This window comes from Carlito syrichta, unplaced genomic scaffold, assembly GCF_000164805.1.
Source record: "Carlito syrichta isolate Samal-C Ts95f unplaced genomic scaffold, Tarsius_syrichta-2.0.1 Scaffold78725, whole genome shotgun sequence".
Lineage (NCBI taxonomy): Eukaryota > Metazoa > Chordata > Mammalia > Primates > Tarsiidae > Carlito > Carlito syrichta.
The window spans coordinates 95,216-112,627 of record NW_007022821.1 but is presented as its reverse complement, the minus strand read 5'-3'; the positions used below and the strand labels follow the sequence as shown (position 1 = coordinate 112,627).

At 31.7% G+C, this 17,412-nt stretch overlaps 1 protein-coding gene across 4 annotated transcripts in view; it reads left to right on the top strand.

The window, feature by feature from the left end:
* OXR1 (oxidation resistance 1) overlaps positions 1 to 17,412 on the top strand; it is a 411,904-nt gene that overhangs the window by 325,403 nt on the left and 69,089 nt on the right. For all 4 annotated transcript variants that reach the window (XM_008054364.1, XM_008054356.1, XM_021710493.1 and 1 more), the window contains 3 exons: positions 1,953 to 2,035; positions 6,839 to 6,946; positions 8,234 to 8,347. In XM_008054364.1, coding sequence (XP_008052555.1) covers positions 1,953 to 2,035; positions 6,839 to 6,946; positions 8,234 to 8,347 — 305 coding nt within the window. The remainder of the gene's footprint in view (positions 1 to 1,952; positions 2,036 to 6,838; positions 6,947 to 8,233; positions 8,348 to 17,412) is intronic.

The following is a 17,412-nucleotide window of genomic DNA, read 5'->3' as shown; positions in this document are numbered from 1 at the left end:
TTAATTGTTTTATTTTCTCATTAGAGAAGCTCATTTAAATATAAGCTATTCAATGAAAAAAATTAGAATAGTCTGAGAAGCAAAAATAATATTCTTCATCACAAGACCAGAATTCACACAAGACCAGAAATGTAGAATACCTATTTTTTTCTTACACCCAAACAGTATATGGTCACATTTTTGAATTTTTACCAGTCTGATAAGTATGAAAGAATATGTGGTCAAACTTTTGAATTTTTGCCAATCTACTAAGTATGAAAGAATATCGCAGTGTAGTTTAAATTTTAAGTTCTCTAATTATGAGTGGGACTGAACATCTTTTTATGTTTAAGGACAATTTTTACATCCTCTTATGAATTGCCTGATCATGTCTTTTACCCATGTTTTCATCTGAGTTTTTAATTTTTTTATCCTCTCAGTTTTTAAGAGTCTTTAAAATATTTAGTATACAAAGGTGGAGTGTGTGTGTGTGAATGTTGTGTGTGTGTGTGTGTGTGTGTGTGTGTGTGTGTGTGTGTGTATCTATCTCTACACACAACCCCTTATGTTGTAATGGATTAGCCATAATTCTTTGTCTGCTTTCCTTTATGGAAAATGACAGTTTATAAGAATTCTTGTAGTTCTAGGTACATTTCAAGTTGTTGCTTCAGAGCATTACTTCATTCAAATTAGATGCTTGCCAGGTGTCGTGCCCTTTTTTAGGCACTGAGTAGGTGTTTTGGAACAAAGGCAGCATTTTGGAGGTTGTAGTTTAGTGGAAGAGATTAAAAACACAAATATTAACTTAAAACTGTGCCAGCTGCTATGGAGATATAAAAATGTTGTGTAATTCATGACAGAGATTTAGGTTAGCCTTGGTGGCCAGAAAAGTTTTAGGACAGCTTTTTAAAGCATTACAGAGTTCACTGGCTTTTTTGGGATTTAGACATTATAATTACTGAAGAGCTGATCTAATTAGACAAACATATAGACAAACTCATAGACAAACATATAGGGTCAAAATGTGAGTTAAGTTTAGATAGAGGGAGAATGATGAAATAGATATTTTCTAGATTTTGGTCTCGGGTAGGACTAATTTTCTTTGAAAACTATAGTTTTTAATCTTGGAAAATTTTAAGTGTATATATAGCGTTTTGCTATATTTACTACCTTACTCAATTTTGTGTTTTTTTATTAGTTTTTTAGAGATTTTCATTTTAATCATTTCTGAATGTTTAGATAGGAGTGTTATTTCATCAATTGAATGTAGTCATTATTACATGAAGATGAGAAAATTAATACTAATTCAAAATTTAAACAGAAATAAGTACCCTAATCTTGATGATAATGAAATGTCTTGATAAGCAAATAAAAATAGTTGGCCCTTGACCTGAAATTAAATATTCAAAAGTATATTTATGTGTGAAAGTACACTTTAATTTTACTCCATGGTGTGCTAATAAGGAAATTAATAATTTAATATAATTCCATAGAGAAGACTTTCTTTAATGGTGACTTGTAAAGAAATTTTTTCCTGTGAGGATGAATGTTAACATTTTTCCAATTTGGTTTGATTAATAATAATAGATATCTTGAATATATTTTAAAATATGTAAAATATATTTTCAAATATAGTTTACTATAATCAGGTTAAATATGTTGAAAGAAATGGTCCATAATATAGTTTTTAACTTTCTTTCTGTTGACAGTTACTTATGTTCTGAATTAACTTCTAATTATTATAATGGTTAATACTGGTCAGTTCCTCAAGCAATTGGGAGGAGGTACAGTTCATTTTTTTTTTTTTTTTTTGACAGTTGATTGTTTTTTAGGCAGAGAATCCCAGGGAGTAAACTATAGCACAGAATTGGACATCTGCCTAATGAGCTTTATTCAACAGACCTTGACATTCCTCTGAAAGGAAAATGAACTTATTAGAAGTTTTGCCTCATTTATTTATTTTTTTTTACCAGACACTGGCCAAAAGAAGACCCTAGAAAAGAAAGATGGGAGAAGAATGTCTTTTCAGAAACCTAAAGGGACAATTGAGTATACCGTAAGTTGTTTGCTTTTGAAAAAATGGTTTATCTTTATAATAATCATATTTAAGATATTTTCTGTTTATATTATAATCAAGGCGAGCATTGTTAATTGCCTTATCTTAACAATCTGTGTTTCACTGTAACTGTTATTAAGAATAATACTTAAATTCTTCATTGAATTTTAGGATCTCTTTTTGAAGAAAAATTTTACTACATGAGATGCAAATGTAATTACCCCAGCAAATTTTACTTAATATAGATGATAACTTATTGGGAGTCAAAATTCCTATGGTTCAATACTTTTTATTAGATTAAGCTTTTAGGAAAATATTTTCTAAGAAATGTGATCTTCATTATATTCCTAGCAGTGCTAATGATAGTGATAATGGGAAAGGAATACTTAAATAACAAGTTGATATTAATCTTCCAGAATAACTTCTCATAATAGATTATTTGAGTTGATTTATAGCCAAATTTCTTTTGCTCTGAAAATGGAGTTTTTTTCCTGTGTTCTTGAAATAACCCTCAAATCTTCCTGCAGTCAGCTGGTTTTTACATTCTTGGTTACTCTGGGAAACTGAAGTGATAATTCAACTTTGGTGTGTGGTATACTGCTTTTTTGATTTAATGTAAATATTATTTATTTAGATACTGCTAACATAAAGCAGTTTTAACTGAGCTTAATTTTATTATTATTTTGTATTTTTCTGTTATACCTGTATTATGGAGAAAATAGCAATTTAAAATATTAATTTAGCATTTATGTCATTATGAAACTACAGATTTGAATCTTGGTTATCTTTCACAAATCCTTAAAATTGAACAAGATATTAAAATTTTGAGTTATACTCTATTTTCATATACTGTATAATTGACAGTTTGAGATTTTAAATATTTTTAAAAGATTAGGCACCAGATAATTTAGAATAGAATTAAATTTACTACTATCTAAAGAATTTCATATAATACCATGCTACTTAAATTGTGTGTGTTTGTACCTTGCATAAATGAAAAATCGAGAAAATAAGTTCAAACAGTAAAATATTGGGTAATATAATTTGATGTCTTTATTAGTGTTTATTAAGTATAAGTTCACAGGCATATGGTATGTATCTACATGTGTAATCATGTGATTGTGAAGAATTATAAAGTTTTGTTGATTTTTTGAATCAGGAATTTACCCTCTTTGCTTGTAATTCAGTAAAACTTCTGTTACCTGTAGCAAAATTAAATTTTAAATTTAGAACTATTATTTTTGGGTGAATGTTAATTGAAACTTGAAATTTTTTATTCTAATTTTATAAATTATATAACATCTTCTAGCAAGTCTTAGTTCTAATCTCTTATATGCCAAATTCTAAAAGAAAAAGTATTTTTAAAACTAAGATATTGTCATACTCTATTCTTACTATAATCTATAAAATCCTTACCTAAAATCTATAAAAATCTCCATTTAGCATCTTTATATAAAATCTCTATATAAAATACTTTTGTATCTAGGAAAGTATATATTTCCCTATATTTTTCTTTTTTTCTCATGCCTGATTTGAGAATATTTCTCTGTATTTATATTTTAAAATAAAAGTTTTATATCACAATTTACTCTCCAAATTTATTTCTTCTAAAATATTTATGGTCTCACTTTAAATACATTTTTAGACCACCTCATTGTAGTATCAAAAAAATTAGTCACTATACATTAGGTAGACTTAAACTTGAAAATCATATATATGTGTACTGCACACATGCACACACATTCACGCACAGTCATACTGTTTTAATTATAAAATCAAAGTAAAATTACTCAGTGAGAATTTAAAATAGACCTTGAAAAGGTTCCATTTTATTTCTTGTTAATTTAATATCCCTGTTCTTTTCAGCTGAAAAGTCTTCATTATGGTCACTAATATTTTGCTAATTATCAAACCCAGTGGACTTTTATTGTTGTTTCATGCTCATCATTTCTTTTTTCTGGTTTTTCTTTCTTCTTGAGTCTCTACAGTAGTTATTCAGTTCTCACTTCCAGTCTGTGGCTGGAAAATCAGACAGTGTCTCAAAATCTTTATTGCACCTTCGTTCCTGATAGCTTAGCTGTTTATATATTTCTAGGTTGACAGTTATCTTCTGTCAGTATTTGAAGATAGTAATCCTTTGTCTTGTGTTCTTCTGTTGCCTTTTTATTTTTGTTCATTTCTAGGCAATCTTTGTTGTTTAGGTGGCTTACAAAGTTTCTTCTTTGTCTTTACAGTTCTGCAGTGTCACTATGATAAGTCTTGATTTAGATGTTTTTATCTTGCTTATTGTGTTTCTTCAGTCTAAGAAATTATATCACTTATAAATTTTGGAAAAAATTTCATCTATTATCTTTGGCAGTATCTTCTCCTCCTTTTTCTGTTTTTCCAGAAATCCTAATTCATTCTTGAAACTAAATGTATTAGCCAGGCTCGGTGGCTCAGCCTGTAATCCCGCGCCTTGGGAGGCTGAGGTGAGTGGATTGCCTGAGCCCGCAGGTTCGAGACCCGCCTGGGCAACTTGGCGAGACCTCATCTCTACAATAAATCAAAAATTAGCCGGGCGTGGTAGTGCGCATCTGTAGTTCCAGCTACTTGGAAGGCTGAGGCGGAAGGATCGCCGGAGCCCAGCAGGTTGAGGCTGCGGTGGCCCAGAACGGCCACTGCACTCCAGTCTGCTAGACAGAGTGAGACTCCAACTCAAAAAAAAAAAAAAAAAGAAACTAAATGTATTGCATTTTATCATCATTATGCTTCATTACCTTAGCATTCTTGCTATATTTTGATTGTATCTTCCATCTGCTTTGATGGCTATTCACTTCTTCCTAATTGTAAATGTGAGTGGACCCTTGTTTCTTTTCATTTTTCCATGATCATTCCATTTCTTGGAGAGTTTAAGAACTTTACTATATAAACTATGTGGTGTGAGACCCAATTTTTTCTATTCCCACCTTCCTAGCTGCTTACATTTCCTACTATTGCTTCATATTTAACAAATTATAGCAAACCTCTTGCCAACTATTCTTCCTCCATCTTTCTACAGAGCCAGATTTTCTTATTTCCATTTCCCTGTTTGTAGTCTGTTATTCATTCAGGTTGCACTGTTTTAGAGTCAATATCAGTTGTTTATTCACATTTGCTTCCCTGATCTATTGCTACTACTATTACCACAACTCTATTCAATTCATGAGTGTTTTCTCTTGAGTCTTAGTTGAACATCATAGGTCTTAATTGCTTTACATTTTTATTACTTTAAACCTAATCTACTGCAATAGCATTATATTGGTTTTTGTATATTCTTTCTCTTGTCTCATTAATCCTAGACCTGTTGCCCGTAATATAAGTTGCCACTTCGACTGTATAACTAACTCCCTTGCATTATGACTACTGGTGTTAATTACATCCATCATTCCATTTAATACTATCATTGTGAAGATAAAATGTTATTATTAATTTGAAGGTCCTTTGTAAGCTTACAGATGATACTGCAAGATAACAGTTGTTTGCAGAAAGCTTTTATATGTATTATCTCAATAAGGTAGGTTAGATAGCAACACATTGTGTAGATGGGGATGTTTGCATAGAAGGAAGAAAGCAAGTATTTGGCATGAATTTGGTTTGACAAAACCATTAAAGAAAATATGTATATTCATTGCTTTTTACACACACGCACACATACAGACACACACTTGCACACACCCTCACCACTTTTTCTTATTTCATAGTGTTATATGACCTAATTATAAATGCCCTTTTAACCCCATCCTTTTTAGAGATTTAATGATCATCTGTCACTTTTGTAAAAATCTGTGCTTCATGAGTTTACTTCAGATGATTTAGGAGGAAGAGACAGTTTCCCACAAATGTTTTGTACTTTTCTGCTCCTAACCATGTCAGTTCTATTCTCTTGTCAGTTCACTTTGAAACTTTTTCCCCTTCTCTCTACTTCTCAAATTTTTACCCCTTCTTTAAGATCTGACTTTAAATAATTTATCTTCTTTCTATACAGTCTTTCCTGGACTACTTGGAACTTGTGATGCTTTATTCGTACTCAAAACTTATAGTGCATTTATTGTTCCATTTTAAATTGCTCTTCCTCTTATATATAACCTTTTTTGGTTTTTCCTATTTTCCAACTAGATTGTAAGTTTCTCTTGCACTAAAGCTACTTAGTTGCGCTTAGTTGTGTCTTCTTTAGAGCTCTTTCAATGTGTTATGTAAAAGACTCCAAAGGAATATATTAATTGATCAAATGACTCTTTCAGGATAATTGATAAAATTTTTTTATTTAAAATTTGTGATCATGAAAACATACTAAACATAGTTTGCTCACTATTGGTTCAAATATTTTTAAAATTTATACTTGTAATGGCAGAATATATACATAAAGATGATTAGAAATAGCATTTTGAGTTTAATACAAATATGCTTTGCTAAAATTAGTATATTTCTAGATGCTGCACACATTTTAGACACTACTCAGAGGATAGCATATTTTTTAACATTTAAAAATTAAAAGGAAAATCAACTGTTTGAGTTTTTAAAGTTATATTTTGAATTTTGAAATTACTTAAGGCAGAGTCCCACATGTAATTGTGGTATATTGTGATAAAGCTGTATCTGATGTAAAATAGGCTGAGATCATTTCCTAACAAAACACATTATTTCTTGACAGTTATCTTCAAAGGTGAAAATACCAGTTATTTATCAAATGTAATATTAGTCCCTAGACATAATGCTTACTAAATATTATAATTTAGATTTTTTAGTTTTAACACATTAACATAATTTTTTTCTTTTAAACAGGTTGAATCAAGAGATTCTTTGAATAGCATAGCCCTGAAATTTGATACAACACCCAACGAACTTGTTCAGTTAAATAAGTTATTCTCTCGAGCAGTTGTTACTGGACAGGTAGTATCTTTTTAAATGTGTTGATATTTAGAAACACTAAATAGAAAGAAAGTATTCATTGGACAATAGTTAATGATGTAGAAAATTTGAGAAGAATAATTTTATGCTTGCTTTTAACAGATTGTATTACCTGTATAAGAAAGCATTAACTGCTTTATGTCTGTATGAGTTTCTTAATACATTCTGAAAATAATTGTAAATTGTCTTTAAAAATATAGGTATATTTTAAAATATATTCTTTTTATATTTTTAAATAACAGGCTTTTTTTAAATATTCAAATCATATATGCATATGATAAACTATTCCAACCTTTTTCAAGATGAGGTATTCTTTTATCTCAAACTTCTAATTTCATTTCCAGAGATAACCAGTTATCGGTTTGTTTCTCCTTCTAGGAGTATTCTAGTCTTTTGTTTTCTGGTTTCAATTTAACTTTGATTCTTGGGAAATGTTTTATTTCATTACAGCTCTATCTCAGACTTTTTCATGTGTGTGTAGTATTGTACTGTACTGATGTATCATAACTATTTAGTTAGTCACAATAAGCTTTAGGTTATTTCTGCTCTTTTGCTAAAGTTAACACTTCTGTAGCAAACACTTGTCTATGTAACTATTTTTCTTAATATGTAGGTATTTCTGTAGGGTAAATTCCTAGAAGTAAAATTCCTAAGTCCAAGGATATGTGCATTTTTAATTTTGCTAGTTACTGCCATTTTTTTTTTTTTTTGGAATTGAAGTCTCACTCCGTCACCCAAACTGGAGTGCAATTGCATGCTCATGGCCACCCCAGCGTTGACCTACTGGGTTCAGGCTATCCTTCCACCTCAGCCTTCCAAGTAACTGGAACTGCAGGTGTGCGCTATCACACCCGGCTAACTTTTTGATTTATTGTAGAGACGAGGTCTGCCTTGCCAACCATGGGCTCAGGCAATCCACTCGGCTCGGCCTCCCAAAGTGCTGGTATTACAAGCTGGGCCACCAAGCCCTGCCCATATTGTTTTTAAGAACATCTATATTGTATTACTGTTTCCCTACCTATTCCAACAGTATGTATTATCAAATGTGTTTAAACTGAATTTAAATGTTCTTTTTCTTTCTTTTTTTTTTACGTTGTTTACTTGTTGTGGTAAAGTTTTTTACTTGTTATGGTATTAAATTTCTTGTAATTTGAAAATTTGTATTTTTTAATTTGTTAAAGAGCATAGTTAATATTGCTTGCCTATAAAATATCATCTGATTGTTAACATTTTAGTTGACTAAATCTTTGTGTGAATGTTTTCTTAAAGGTTTTATATGTTCCTGATCCTGAATATGTCTCCAGTGTTGAGAGTTCTCCATCTCTAAGCCCCATAAGTCCTCTGTCACCAACATCATCTGAGGCTGAATTTGATAAGACCATTGTAAGTATCTATGCTTTTCAGAGATGGCTGTATATACATTTATCATCATGCTTTTTCATTCTACTTTGACTAATTTTACCCCTTTATTTTGCTACTTAAATTTGTAAATCCCGTTTTTAAAGTGAGACATCATTATTAAATTAGATAGCTGAAATTGACTTACCTTTGGAGGTGGAGATGGTGGTCCAAAAATATTGGTCATCTTTACCTTGTATATAGCTTCAAAATTAATTTATGAAGGAGTTTTATTCAACAAGCATGAGTTTATCATGATAGGAAGTCCATGTCCAATTTGATTTTTGCTTCAGTTTTGGTGAATATTTGTATTGTACTTAGAAATCTTAAATGAGTTTAATTTTGAAATACTGATTCTTTAAGAATAATTCATTATTATCTTAGTTTTTCTTCCAAGTATTAAGGTAGTGGATTAATTTATCTAACATTCTAAGGAATGAGTGTTCTCTATAAGTTACATTTTACAAGTGAATTTCGATGAACCAAACTTTTAATTATAATTTTGATTAAAATTTCTTTGAAAGGAATTATATATTTCTGTGCCTTTCCTACATAAATTAATACTAATTATAATTTTCCATTTTCATGTTGATCTAGTATTTATACATAAAAGTCTATTTCTTTGTTAAATAGCTAGACTTTTTTGGGAGATCCTTCTGTTGTTCTTTGGACTTTAGGAGGCAGCCTTTTCTTCTCTGTTTCAATGTACACTGAAATACAGTGTAGGATACCAAATGGCAAACTGATAGCAAAACACAAATTATTAATGTCAATTTGCCTACAATCATTTGTTTCTAAGTGCTAGTAGTCTACTATATTATATTTTCTTCATGGGGTGTAAATTACGTGGCATTATTGATAACTACATTTCTTCTTGTTTAGGTGTGTGTGTGTGTGAGAGAGAGAGAGAAATGGTGTCTTTTTCAAATGTTTACTTGTTGGGTACCTTATTTATGTGAATACGGCAACACAGTACTTTAGAATGTAGTCACATGAAAGGAATATAGTACATTTGTTGTCATTGATAAGGACAGAAGTCAGCTTTCCATGGTAGGTATTGCTGACCAAATGACACAGAATACCTTTTTAAATGTAGTCAGGCTATTTTACCATGGAACTTACAAAGTGATGTACTCATAAGGGGCAGTGACAAAGGAATTTTGTATCCTTCAGTTAATTTAGCTTGTGTTTCAAACCCTAAAACAGAATTATGAAAATCTGCACTGTAACATCTTGCCTGACTAGAAATCTGTGAGTCCATGTTTCTCACCTTTAACCCAAAACTTCCTGCCACCTGGCTTTCTTGGAAGACATAAGATCAAAGAAAAGAGAGTGCTAAAACTTAAGGGAGCATCAAGGCCAGGCTTTCTCCCGTGTGAAAATGCTTTCCTCCTCACTTTTGCCATGTGAATGAAAGATGGAGGGAATAGAATAATAAGACTCTGTGAATGACCTTTTAACCCTCAGTGACTCAGCTACTGTCAACAATGGACAAAAAACTATCCTCTAATTTGACCAATCATTTGAATAAATTATTTTCTCTGGGGTAGATTAAGAAAAGAGGTAAGAGATGGAAGAGTTCTTGAACTTCCCATTACCAGAGATGATAGTCATCACCTACTATCAAAAAGGTTGTGGGCAGTAGTAAGAAATAACTCTTGAATCGTGATTTTTTGCAAATTTTGCTTTTTGTTATTGCTACTGTTGTTTTTACTCAGAATTCTGTCATTACCAGACTCCAAGATAATATTCCTATATAACTACCTGCAAATTATCTTTCTCATACTATATAAGGCACTTGGAAGCAAAGATGTTATGTTTTATTAGATATAATTATTAATTAAAATAATATCTACTAGTATTGTTAGCATAAGTTTTATCCAGAAATCGTCAAATTATATTTTCAGTAACCACTGATAGGCTTTTAGAATATCCAGCTTTGTTGTAGCTTACTATGATGCTAAAATGTTGTATTCTTGACTTTGTTATCATAAAGGGTTTTAATGGCTTTCTGAATAATTTGTTTTCACATAAAAATATTGTCTTTGGGAATTTCCAGGGTCAAACAATTATTTTTGTATTTTTTCCTTTTCTTCACATATGCATATAGAAATAGAAGGAGGTGCAACTAAAATGAGAATAAAAATGATGAAAATAGCTAAAATATACTATGTGCCAGATATAATTCTAAGCACTTTAAAAGTATTATCAATCATTCCTCACCTCAAATTTATGAGGTAAGCACTTGACCTGGGTATCTGCGTTTGCCCCTCTTGATCCACTCTGTACTCTTCCTATTATCCTTTGGGTGGTCAACTACATCAGTGGGTTCCCTTGACCTTTTGCTTCTTTTGGTTTTGGTCTTTCTGGAGCATTGGCAACAGATGAGAGGGAGTAAAGAAAGAATAAGATAGGGGCATATTTATCCTTCTAGCTCCCTTTCTATAAAATCACCCCTGAGAGGCCACATTCCTCAACATCTCATCTCTTGTGACACATCCCTTTCTACAGAGCCTTCTTGTCTCTAGATTTAGGCATTGTTTTTCCACCTTACCCCTTTTTAGGGAGAGGAATGATAATGTGATCTCTGTTCTTTGCCCTGGATTTTTTTATATCCTACATATCTTTGTCAATAGTTCTATCATTAAACCCTCTTAAAACTACTCAGTTTGTTGTGTCATTTTTTTTTTCTAGTACCTTACCAATAACTATTGCGTCTATTTTACAGAGGAGAAAACTGAGGAAGAGAGGTTAACTAATTTGTATTTAAGGTAACTCAACTAGCTAATAGCAGAGCTAGGATTCTAACCCAGGCAGACTTGGTCCAGAGCCCATGTTCATTATTACTACTTTATAGCTGGGAATTTATAACTCAGAAACACTACTATTGCTCAATAAATAACTGGACTCAAAGAATTAAGTACTATTTAACCATTATAAATGGGTGTAATAATAGCCGCTATTTTTTATTGTCATCTTAAGATTTAAATTTTATATTTTTAAATGAACATTGAACCTGTTTTTGTTATGTACTCCTTTGGTTTCTTCCCTTAGCACTGTAAGTCTACGTGTTATGCTAATGTAATCTTAGGCTAAAACTACTAATGTGATATATTCAGGATGATATTCAGAGGAAGAATGTTTAAGTATTGGAAAAATGAAATTATTTTAGAGTTTTAATTTAAGCTTATGTTAATATACTCCACTGAAGCATGGGCTATGTAGTAGTCGTATTTTCTTTAATATAAAACACTATTCATAGTAGCATTCTCTAATCAGTTAAAAGATGCTGAGAAAAAGAATATTCATAACAATTGCATGTACATGGTGGTAAGAAAATATAATTTTGAAAATACTGTTAAGGGATTCTGGAGAAGGCCTAGGAATTTCTAAAGGAGGGAAAAAATATAAAGTAGCAATAGAGTTTAGGCATATTAAACACTTATGTTTAAGCATAGGCTGTGATTATACCACTGCAGTTATTATTATCTTCTACTTTAAAAGTACTTACTATGTATATACTCTAAGCACTTTCAAATTTTAATTAATCTTTAAAATAACCTCATGTGGTAGGTCCAATAATTATCATTCCTATTTTATAAATGAGGAAAAGGCACAGAAAGGAGAACAAGTAATTTACACATAGGCAATAAGTGGTAGAACTGAGATTAAAACCCTGGCTGTCTAGGTTCAGATTTGACGTTGTGTTCTTAACCACTTTTGGTACTGCCTAAGTAATAAAATGGTGACCACTAGAAGTGTAAATACTGTGTAACTGAGACATCTGATCTAAAATTAAAATATATGTGTCACAATTTGTAGGAACTAGAAAGCTTGTAGTGAAGAACTGATTAGAAGTAATGTACAAAATTTTTACTTGACCAAAGCAAAAATAAAAGTATAGAAGAAAATTCAGAAGTATTGTTTAAAATGATAAAAAGATGAACAAAAACAATGCTTTTCCATTTTTCCCTCTACTTGCAATATTTAAGATTGGACTTTTTAACGTGTTAACTGTTAATTTAAAAATTATGAGTTGCCTGCCCATTATCAGTTTCCTACTGTTCCCATGACAAAGGATCACAAGCTGAGTGGGGTACAACAGTACAAATTTATTATCACACAGTTCTGGAGGCTGGAAGTTTGAATTAAGACTGTTGGTATGACTACACTCCCTCTGAAACCTGTAGGGGAGAATCTTTCTTTGCTTCTTGAAGCTGGTATTTGCCTGCACTTGGCTTTCCTTGACTTGTGCATATATCAAACCAGTTTCTGCCTTGCTTGTCACATGTCCATCTTCTCCCAGTATGTTTGTTAACATGGTGGTCTCTTCATATAAGGAAATCAGTCATAGCAGATTAGGGGCTCACCCTGCTACTATATGACCGCAACTTAACTAATTATGTCTGCAAAAACCTGTTTCCAAATAAAATTACATTCTGGGGTACTGGGGATTGGGACCTCAGCACATCTTTTTGGAACACACAGTCAACATAACATGGCCTCATAAAATCACAATAGAATTATAGAATTTAGGTTATAAAATTTAATTTATTTTATAGAATTTTATATCCCTTGTTTTTGTAAGAAAAGTAACTTTAGAAGACTTTCTAATTAGTCAAGTAAGATATTTTAGAGACATTTAGTGGCTTTTCTTCACTTACAGATGAGAAGATACATGAAATAGTGAGGTTATTTTCTTGTGGAGGTTTGAGAAGCTTGTGAATATTTGTGAAATCTGGTAAAACAAACTCCTCTCTTTTAATTATACTATTCACATAATTAATTGGCATCTTGAAATTATATACCTGAAAGCAGACATTAATTGACAAGTAATAACAAACATGTAAGAAGTTTTAAAAAATTTTAGATGGAAATATCAAGTAGTTTGCAGAGGTTAAATATTGCATATTCTTCAGGAATTGCTCTCTCACATATGGCATCCTTAAAGTCATAAACACACATCTCTCTGTATGTATGTGTGACATATATTTAAGCTTAAAGTAAAGTTAGAAGCACTAATATTTATTATGTAAAATATGTTACATATAAATATTTAATATTTCATAAATTTTTTCTAAATTGGAACTTTTAATACCTTTTAACTTAAATTTTAATATATCATATAAATATGTACAATTTATGCTAAGTATATGTTATCATATACTATTAAATATAAGCTTATATATTATATAAAGTTATAAAATATAAGTATAGAAATGTATTACTAACAAATTATGTAATATAATGTACACATATTATGTATAATGTAGCTGTGGTGCTTTTAAACTTGCTTTAAATAATGGCTTATTAGGGAATTACAATTTTTCTTTTCTTTTTTTAGTTATTTTATTTTATTTTTAAAATGCGGGGTACAATTGAAGGTTAGGCGCATATGTGGTCATTGTACAGGTAAAGTGTGGGTACCTTTATTGATGTTATGTGCCCCCCCAGCAGTGTCCCACTACTGCCAATCCCTTTCTTATAGTATTATGATAAATGTTCAGGGTCCACTTATGAATGAGTACATGTGGTACTCAGATGTTTGTTTCTGTGATAAATTACTGAGTATTATAGACTCTAATTCCATCCAGGGTGTTGCAAAGTTTATAATTTTGTTTTTCTTTATGGCTGCATAATATTCCATCATGTAAATTTATCCAGTCCACTTTTGATGGGCAACATGGTTCCATGTTTTTGTTATTGTGAATAATTCTGCAATAACCATGGATGTGCAGGTATCTTTTTTACAGAGTGATTTGAGTTCCTTCAGATATAGTCCCAGAAGGGGGATTGCTGGGTTGTGTGGAAGGTCGATTTTCAGATTTTTTAGAAATTGCCACATTGTTTTCCAGAGAGGTTGTACTAGTTTACATTCCTATCAACAGTGTAGAAGTGTTCCCTTTTCCCACTTTCTCTCCAGCATCTCTTGTTTTTTGAGTTATTGATGATGGCCATCCTGACTGGAGTTAGGTGGTATCTCAGTGTGGCTTTAATTTGCACCTCTTTGATGATTAGTGAGGCTGAGCATCTTTTCCTGTGTCTGTTGGCTGCTTGTATGTCTTCTTCTGAGAAGTGTCTATTCATATCTTTTGCCTATTTTTTAAATAGGGTTGTTTGTTTTTTTCCTTGCAGCCCATTTGAGTTCCTTGTAGATCCTGGATGTTAGGCCTTTGTCAGATTTACAGTTGGCAAATATTTTTTCCCATTTCGTGGGCTGTCTTCCCATTGTCTTGATGGTTTCTTTTGCTTTGCAGAAGTTTTCAGTTTGATTAGGTCCCACTTGTCTATCTTATCTTTTATGTCATTTGCTTTTGGAGAGTTGATCAGGAATTGGTTGCCTATTCCAATTTCTGTAAGGGTGTTTCCTACATTTTCTTCTGGAATTCTTATAGTTTGAGGTTTTACATTTAGGTCTTTGATCCATTTAGAGTTTATTTTTGTGTATGGTGATAGATAGGAATCTGTTTCAGTCTTCTGCATGTGGTCAGCCAGTTTTTGTATCACCATTTACTGACTAGGTTCTCCTCTCCCCAGGGGTTGTTGATGGAGGCTTTGTCGAAGATGAGTTGGTTGAGAAACTCAGGTTTTGCTTCCAGAGTCTCTATCCTGTTCCATTGGTCTATATGCCTCTTCTTGTACCAGTACCAGGCTGTTTTGATTATTGTAGCTTTATAGTAGAGTTTGAAGTCTGGAAATTTGATACCTCCCACTTTGTTTATTTTGCTGAGAATTGTTTTGGCTTTTCTTTTCTTTTATGTTTCCATAAGAATTTCTACATTGTTGTTTCCAGGACAGAGAATATTGATGTTGGTAATTTAATGGATATTGTGTTAAATCTGTAGATTGCCTTTGGTAGAATGGACACCTTTTAACAATGTTAATTCTTCCAATCCATTGAGCATGAAATATTTTTCCATTTGTTTGTGTCTTCTTGGTTTTATCTGAGCAGTGTTTTGTAATTTTTATTGTTAAAGTCTTTCACTTCTTTGGTTAAGAAAAGGCCAAGGTATTTTCTTTTCTTTTCTTTTCTTTTGTGTGGCTATTATGAATGGGATTGTGCTTTTTATTTGGCTTTCTGTCTGTTTGTTGTTGGTGTACTCTTTTTTATTTTTTGAGTTGGAGTCTCACTCTGTTGCCCAGACTGGAGTGCAGTGGCCACTTCCAGCCACCGCAGCCTCGACCTGCTGGGCTCTGGCAATCCTTCCGCCTCAGCCTTCCGAGTAGCCAGAATTACAGGCATGCGCTACCACGTCCGGCTGATTTTTTTATTTATTGTAGAGATGAGGTCTTGCTGCCCAGGTGGGTCTCGAACCCGCAGGCCCAGGCAATCCACTCACGTCAGCCTCCCAAAGGCACGGGATTACAGGCTGAGCCACCAAGCCTGACTGGTGTACTCTTAAATATGTACTTTTAATAGATAATGCTATAATTATACCTCAGTCTTATATTCTCAGAACAGAACTTAGTCAATATCTGAAAGAGTAGAATTTTATAGTAGTACTTTGTAGGTTTTAGGAAACCAATTCTTTATATAGAAGAAATCCTTGCATTTGTAATATAATAAGAAATAGTTCAGTTACTAAATGGGAGTTTTTTCTGGATTCTGGATGGGAGTATCATTTCCCTAATTAGAATTAAAAAGTGATCCTGCTTTGCTTTTAACCTGGTTGCTGAAAAACTGAATCAAATCTTCAGTATAATGCTAATGTTTCTTACTGCTGCACTGTATTTTTTCTTTCCTCTGATATTTTTATTTTGTATTTATATTATTTTGTGTTTTGATTTTAAACATTCTTAAATTCTTGGTCCTAAAAAAGTGAAATTCAAGTAAATTCTGAAAGATATAATTAAACAAAATTTATAGGAGATATTTGGTATTGTTTATATTGGATTGAATGAAGAAAATATAAATTTATTTAAAAGTAATTTTTAAATTTATATATCATAACATATATATAATCTTTAAATTTATATTATATATCATATATAGTTGCATGAAATAAATAAGAATAGGGTTGATTTTTTTTAACCTGTACAATATTCCTATCCTTTACCAATCTGCTGTTACTAGAGAACATTTCTACAAATTTTCAATTACAAAGAGGTGAAAACACAATAAAGTCAAAGCAAGAAGGGAAGTGGAGAATTTGGAGTTGCTAATTAGTTTATGGTAATGATTTATAATAATAATATACAAATTATATTGTATAATATATAAACATGTTGTGCATAAAAAGATGACTTCAAGTCAGATTTTTTTTTTTTTTCAGTCATTTGTCCTAGGAATGCTTTGCTTTTTCACATTTGAATATTTAGGGCAATATTGAGGCTGGATAGATAGATGTTTGTACTTTTATATTTTTAACTACCTTTCTTTCCTTGAAAGCTAAAACAGAATTACACAGGGAAGCATTACAAAGCACTCAAATAAACTTCAAAACCACTGCATTAAGATTCAGAATTCATGGGCAATCCCCTCGGGTCCCCTCCCACTGTGGGAGCTTTTCTGTCCTTTCAATAAATCCTGCTTTAAAAAAAAAAAATCAGAATTCATGAATTCTAGTCTAAGCTATATACTGCATAGGGATACTGATCCTTTGAATAATGTACATTTATGTAAGTTAGAGTGAGGTATGAAAACAATTCCTCTGAACAACTTTGATGTTTATTTAAGAAATTGTTTCTTTTGTGCTATACTTGGACCATTTGCTAAGTTAATCTTATGTGTTCTTTTAAATATGACTGCACTGACAAATAGGAATTGCTACAGATACTGTGAGCTGTAAATTTGAGATTTAGAGGGAACTTCAGAGATCATGTTGTTCATTGAGGTATAGATTTAAGAAAAGCATTTGACATGTACTTTGATGTATATTTTTGTGAATAATGTGGTTACATAGTAGATAATATTGTTAACTGGATTTGGGGGTAATTGAGCAGTCACAATAACATTTGTTGAGAGCTTTTTGCCAACTGGTTGTGAGCCTTCTTAGAGCTCTTCGTCAGCTTTTTTTTTTTTCCTTACCACATTTATCAATTGTTTGATA